This window comes from Hydra vulgaris, chromosome 01, assembly GCF_038396675.1.
Source record: "Hydra vulgaris chromosome 01, alternate assembly HydraT2T_AEP".
Lineage (NCBI taxonomy): Eukaryota > Metazoa > Cnidaria > Hydrozoa > Anthoathecata > Hydridae > Hydra > Hydra vulgaris.
In genome coordinates, this window is record NC_088920.1 from 18090881 (window position 1) to 18097500 (window position 6620).

The 6620-nt window shown below is 29.1% G+C and overlaps 2 protein-coding genes and 1 long non-coding RNA gene across 3 annotated transcripts in view; 2 read left to right on the forward strand and 1 right to left on the reverse strand.

The window, feature by feature from the left end:
- Positions 1-599: 599 nt before the first annotated feature.
- On the forward strand, positions 600-1289 carry LOC136074175 (putative nuclease HARBI1). The gene has a single exon (XM_065786479.1). It carries the CDS (start codon positions 600-602, stop codon positions 1287-1289), a length of 690 nt encoding a protein of 229 aa, XP_065642551.1.
- A 402-nt stretch (positions 1290-1691) lies between these two features.
- LOC136074805 (uncharacterized) lies at positions 1692-3066 on the reverse strand. The gene is made up of 2 exons (XM_065787084.1): positions 2817-3066; positions 1692-2474 (listed from the first exon to the last, which is right to left on the reverse strand). Exons 1-2 carry the CDS (start codon positions 2954-2956, stop codon positions 1697-1699), a joined length of 918 nt encoding a protein of 305 aa, XP_065643156.1. The 5' UTR covers positions 2957-3066; the 3' UTR covers positions 1692-1696.
- Positions 3067-3318: 252 nt separating this feature from the next.
- Positions 3319-6620, forward strand: part of LOC136075157 (uncharacterized) — a 6130-nt gene continuing 2828 nt past the window's right edge. The window contains exon 1 of the long non-coding RNA XR_010635709.1: positions 3319-3909. This is a non-coding gene — a long non-coding RNA (uncharacterized LOC136075157). The remainder of the gene's footprint in view (positions 3910-6620) is intronic.

A 6620-nucleotide genomic window follows, 5' to 3' on the forward strand; every position in this document is an offset into this window, starting at 1 on the left:
ACAAACACTAGAATGAAGAAATGCTTTTCTTTTGTGAAATAGGAGATTAGATAACGCATTAATCTCCCAGCAAGCACATAACGTTGCGAAATGGTTAATATATGGTTGCATTCACGTTTCAACGTTACGAAACAATTGATTCATGGTTGAAAAATAACGATTGAAATATCGAAAAATAAATTTCAACGTTATTTCAACGTTAGTTGAACGTTATAAAAACGTTGAAAATTTCAACGTTAATTCAACGTTTATTTTTAACTAAAAATAAACCTTAAAAATAAAAGTTGAATTATACCCAGTTCACACTAAATTCTGTTTTAAATAAACATGTTTTAATGTAAACATAGTTTTATAATAAACATGTTTTCAGTTTTCTTGCGTTCAGATTGAACGTTCTTTAGTATTTATATTAACGTTCGAAAATGGCGCTCTCAAAGAAAAACTTGATCTCGAAGTTACGAGTATTATTGTACATATCAAGGAAAAAAAGAAGACTGCAATTGCAGCACATACTGATAAACTGTATTACTGCTTATAATTTTGCGGTTTACAGAAAAATTTGGACTAAACCTCGCAGTCAAAGCTTTTGGTACGAAACAATGGTAAACTGTTGGAACGAAGATGATTGGATAAAAAACATAAGAATGTCTAAAGCAGCCTTTAATTATCTGTGCAAGGAAGTTTCACCTTTTATGCCTATACAAGGCACTAACTTTCGTAAATCTTTGCCTTTAGAAATGAAGTTAGCTGTGACACTTTACTTTTTAAGTGGATCTGCAGATTACCGAACAATAGCCAATTTATTTGGCTTAGGAAAATCAACTGTTTGTACAATAGTTCACAGAATTTGTAAACATTTTGTTGATAACTTAATGAAGAAATACATTTCCTTACCCTCAAGGGAAGAAACAATGGAGATTATAGTAAGTTTTGAAAAATTATATGGTTTTCCACAAGTAGTTGGAGCAGTTGATGGATGTCACATAAGAATAAAGGCTCCTCATAAAAATTCAGAGGACTATATAAACAGAAAAGAATATCACTCCATTATTTTACAGGGATTGGTAGACAGCAAGTATTTATTTAGAGATATTTTTGTAGGGTGGACTGGCAAATCACACGATTCAAGGGTTTTTAAAAATTCTCCCTTATATAAAGAGTGTCTGGCTAGAACCTTTTTACCTACAAACTTATCTAAAATAATTGATAATATTGAAATTGGTCCTCTTATCCTTGGTGATTCAGCATATCCCCTTAAAAATTGGCTACTCAGATCGTGGAAATCTTAGTATAGAATAAGCAAAGTTTAACGTTTCTCTTAGTAAATGTCGTGTGGTGGTGGAGAATGGATTTGGAAGATTAAAAGGTCGATTTCTATGTCTTTTAAAGAGATTAGATACAACAGTTGAACACACAGTCAATATTGTTACAAGATGTTGTATACTACATAACTTCTGTACTTTGACAAAGCAAAAGTATTTAAATGAATGGATTGAACAAACAGAAATTGACTTAGTAAACCCTATATTAAACCACAGTTGCATTGAACTTGACAATAAAGCTGAGTTTATTAGAAATTCCATAAAAAAACATTATTTTACAACTGTTTAGTTGTAAATGATTTTTTTCAAACAATGTTGTAAAAGGCATGGTTTATTTTATTTTGAGAAAAAAATAACAAAACAAAGAAATTGCTTCACATTTTTTTAATCATAATTAAAAACTCTATCTCAGTCCCACTTTTAAGACGTTTAACATCCTTATCATTTCGGATAAGTACATTTGGTAACTTGGTAATCAATAAAGATGCATTATCTTGAACTGAAAATTCCTCTTTTATTGTGCAAGTAAGTTTTTCTAGTGTCAAATCTGCCAATGAAAGTTCTATTTCAATAAAATATAAATCTTCAACTTGACGAACTTTTAATATAACACATGATTCTTCTTGTTTGTGGTTTTCTAAAATACTTTCTAAAATTTTATGATCAATATCAGCCTGAGAGGTCATAAATTTATTAACAGTGGCATTTAATTGTTCAAACATTACCTCACTTCTTGATTTTTTCTTTTTGGATTTTTTAAAGTAAAAACTATTATCTTTTTTTACCAACTCTTCAGATTTAGAACTTGACGGAGTAGTTTCAATGTCTATATGTGCACAGTTTACTAACTCATTAACACAATTATTAAAATTATTCACTTCTGCAGTTTTTTCAATAATAACATTCATGCCTGAGGAACTTTTCAAAAAAGTTGGTAATGTGGTTGGTTTGTCACTAAGAACCTTATCAATTTCATCAAAGCAGGATGGTTTTTTGGAAGGACCAGTCCCACTTGTATTTCGTTTATTATCAATATAATTGCGATATGCACTTGTCAATGTGTGAATTCTTGTTTTACACATCTCTTTATCTCTGTCTTCATGTCCAGAAGCTTGCAAGAATAGCAAAATTTCCTCCCAAATTTTTCCTTTTCTAAAATCCAAAAAATATGAAGTTATATATATATATATATATATATATATATATATATATATATATATATATATATATATATATATATATATATATATATATATATATATATATATATATATATATATATATTGTGCTAACTATCAAAGAGAAATAAATATCTTGTTGTAAAAAGTACAATTTATAAACATTCATTTCCTTGTTTATTCAATATTAATGTAATTCGTAATCACTTCTTGTCTATTTGTGATTTATTTAAACTATTTAGTAACGAGTGGTTTGATTTTATTTAACAAGTTATTTCAATTTGATCCAACTTAACTGAAAAAAACAAAACAAAACCTTGTGCATGACTTCAACTTTTCTTGGATATTATCTTCTGACCATTTACTAATTAGTATTTTTGTTTCCTCATCATCCCAATGTCTAGCTCTCTTTCTAGATTTAACTTTTTCTTCAGCAACAGCTTTTTCCTCCGCCATTTAAAAACAGTTCAGGGTAATAAAACGCAATTAAAACAACCTCGCGACGTTGTTTTATTAAAACAACTTTTAACGTTGCGTGTTTTAATTAAAACCAATTTTAAATTTGATGAGAAAAGTAAAATGTAAAACGCGTTTAAAATACGACAATTAAAACGTGTTTTATCGTCAGTATGAACGGGGTATTAATGTTGAAAATAAACGTTGAATTAAAGCTAAAAATAAACCTCGAATTAACGTTGAAATTACGTTCAAATGACGTTGAAATTTAGATATTAAAGTCTGCCGACGCAGACTTTAATATCTAAATTTCAACGTTATTAACGCAAATTTTATAAGAATTTGCATTCTACACACTTTTTTAAAAAGTCATTTTACATTATGTACAATACTTTACATTGCATATTTTATATTAAAATGGTGGATTAGAGATAAATATTTAAATAATTTAAAGATGTAATTATATATATGTAAAATTTACAATCAAAGTCTTACTATAATTATGAAACAATCGTGTGGACCAGTATGTTTTGGTTTGTATAGTCAAAAGACAATGTTGTTTGTGTGAATGCAAGTCCATCAAGTTGAATAAAGAATGGTTTTGTCCATGGTCTGAATTGAAATGTGAAATTTGCATTAAAAATTTAAAATATAACACTATAGTTGGTTGATATAAGTTTAAACTAAAATGTGATAAAACTACAGATATTATAACCTATTATATATAATATGATATTTATATATAATATGATTTTATATATAATATTATATATTATATATAAAATGATTATAACATATCTATATTTATAAGATTAGTATTCAAGATCATTTAATCTTTATCAAATCTTCTGTAAAGTATTTATTGTATTCTTTTTGTTAGGGATTGATATAATAACATCAGGTAAATGAAGAACATATATAAACTGGATTGGAGGTGTTAACATAACTCCAAAGTAGGTTGATATTTTCGTTTTACCGTTTGTTTGTTTTTTTATATTTTGCTGCATTATTAAAATAAAATGAAGATGGCTTGCACAATAGAACAGAAAGAAAATGTAAAGCTTTAGTTAAAAAAGCAAAAAATAGACTAGTTAATGTAGGCTTTTATAATATAGGAGCTAAAGTATACAATAAAAATGCGATATAAATTTTAATAAATATACAATAAAATTTTTAAATACATTCACTTTGTTTTGTCATGCGCATATAATGCTCAGCTAGAGAGAGGAGCCAGTCAATGAAGGTCTCAAAAGAACAAAAAGATTTTTTTTTTCAATGTACTGTTAAAATCGAGCTGTTCAACCTTAATGGAGTTTAAATTAAACTAAATAAATAAAACACATTCTGGTTATTAAATGCATATGTCACTATATGAAAGTAACAAAGTGTGTAAATTATGACTTTTCTAGTTATATTTTATTACTCTGCCATCATACATAACAAATTATTAAATAAATTTCTTATTTCATAAATAGTATTTATAAAAAAGTTAGTATTTATAAAAAAAAAAGTTATTAAAAGTTGCTAACAGCATACTCAAAAATTAGAGCTAAGATATTTTATAAACAGACTTCAATACAGCAAAAAATTTTAAAAAAGAAAAAAGAAAGTTAGGGAAAAAGCTATTTATAAACAGCTTTTTTCCTAACTTTATTTGGTGGCCTATAACTGGACCTAATTTTGAAATTTCTAAAATCAAAGAATATGAAAATTTTGATTTTTAACCTACATCTTTTGATTTTTCATACTTACTACTAATTAAAATATGAACTACTAATTTTTAAGCCTACTGCATTTTCAATCTACTGAATTCTCAACTTACTAAATTTCAATCTACTGTATTTTCGACCTAATGTTTTTTGATTAACTTTATAACTATGATATACTGATGTAAATGGCAAACAGAGCAATAATAAATTACAAAGAAATAATAATTTATATATATATTTATATATATATATATATTTATATATATATATATATATATATATATATATATATATATATATATATATATACACACATACAGAGTAGTGCAGAGTAAACGCAAGTCTTTCGAACCGCTAGTACGCGGCGACAAAAGGGGGTATTGACCTTGAATGAATGTTGGCAGACGTCACAAACAATGCCGTTTCAGTCACTATGGAGCATTTGAGCGTACAACATCGTGTGTTTGTTGTCGAACAGTTTTTTAAAAACAATAATTCTGTAGTCACAGTGCAACGTCAATATTTTAGAATTGGGCGTCGAGGTGCAGTGCTAGATTGAAATACCGTACTCCGATGCGTTGCAGCGTTTAGGAGTACTGGTTCTGTGATGAAAAAAAAAACCACCTGGTCTTCCCCGTTCAGTTCGTACTCCGGAAAATGTAGACTAAGTCAGAACGGCAGTTGTTAGTAGTCCTAGAGGATCAACTAGACGAGATGCTGTAGCGCTGGGTATGTCACGTCGTTCGCTTCACCTCATCTTACATGATGACCTCAAGCTCCATTGGTTCAAATAAATGATCCTCCAGCAGCTTAATGGAGGGGAATTTGTACAGCGCAGAAAGTTTTGTCGCATAATGGATGAAATGTTTACGGAAGATCCCGATGCTACAGTCTTTATGAGTGATGAAGCACATTTTCATCTTGACGGTTACGTCAATGTTCAAAACTGTCGGTATTGGGCATCGGAGAAACCACAGGAATTACGCCTAAGACCTCTGCACAGTTTAAAGGTAACAGTGTAGTGCTACATTTCAAAGTTGGGGATTGTTGGACCCTATTTTTTTGAAGAGGAAGGAATTGCAGTTACTGTTACATCAGCTCGCTACGTTGAATGTTAAACAACTCCCTTCATCCAGAGCTTGAAAGGCGTCAGGTGAACATGAGAGACATTTGGTTTCATCAGGGTGGTGCCACAGCTCACAGGGCGAGAGCATCCATGGACGTGGTTCAACAAATTTTCCCATGACATGTGATTTTGAGATTTGATGATGTTCATTGGCCCCCTCGCTCACCCGACCTGTCGATATGTGACTTCTTTTTGTGGGGATATTTAAAATCAAAAGTGTACATGAACAAGCCTCGCACAGTCGATAATCTTAAGAATTCCGTTCGTCAGGAAATTGAAGCCGTGCCAAATGAAATGTTGGAGAGAGCCGTCCGTAATTTTCAGAAGAGGATCCGAATTTGTATCCAGCAAGAAGGACGTCATCTCAAAGAAACTATTTTCCGAACCTAAATATAGTATGTAATTTTAAAACTGCATTAAAAAACCTATCATTTAATACTTTTTATTATTCAACCCATTGTATCCCAGTAATTCAATATTGAAAAACATGCGTTTTCTCCGCACCACCCTGTATATATATATATATATAATATATATATATATATATATATATATATATATATATATATATATATATATATATATATATATATATATGCATACATAAAACTGCTGACCTAAAAGTGTTTAAGGTCGGCAAAAAATTGCTGATCTCGTTTCTATGTTTTATAGTTACCCTTCTGTATCATTTTTTTTTGCCTTCCTCTAAAGGTTTATTACCGACCTCATTTTTCCCGATTCTGAGTGTTGTATATATACATATACATATATATATATATATATATATATATATATATATATATATATATATATATATATATATATATAT

Excerpts from the sequence above, each read along its gene's own strand:
- LOC136074805 (XM_065787084.1), bottom strand. The coding sequence starts at position 2,956 with ATGGCGGAGGAAAAAGCTGTTGCTGAAGAAAAAGTTAAATCTAGAAAG. Across the intron at positions 2,475-2,816 it reads AAGTTGAAGTCATGCACAAG|AAAAGGAAAAATTTGGGAGG; the intron begins GTTTTGTTTTGT and ends TTTGGATTTTAG.
- LOC136074175 (XM_065786479.1), top strand. The coding sequence starts at position 600 with ATGGTAAACTGTTGGAACGAAGATGATTGGATAAAAAACATAAGAATG.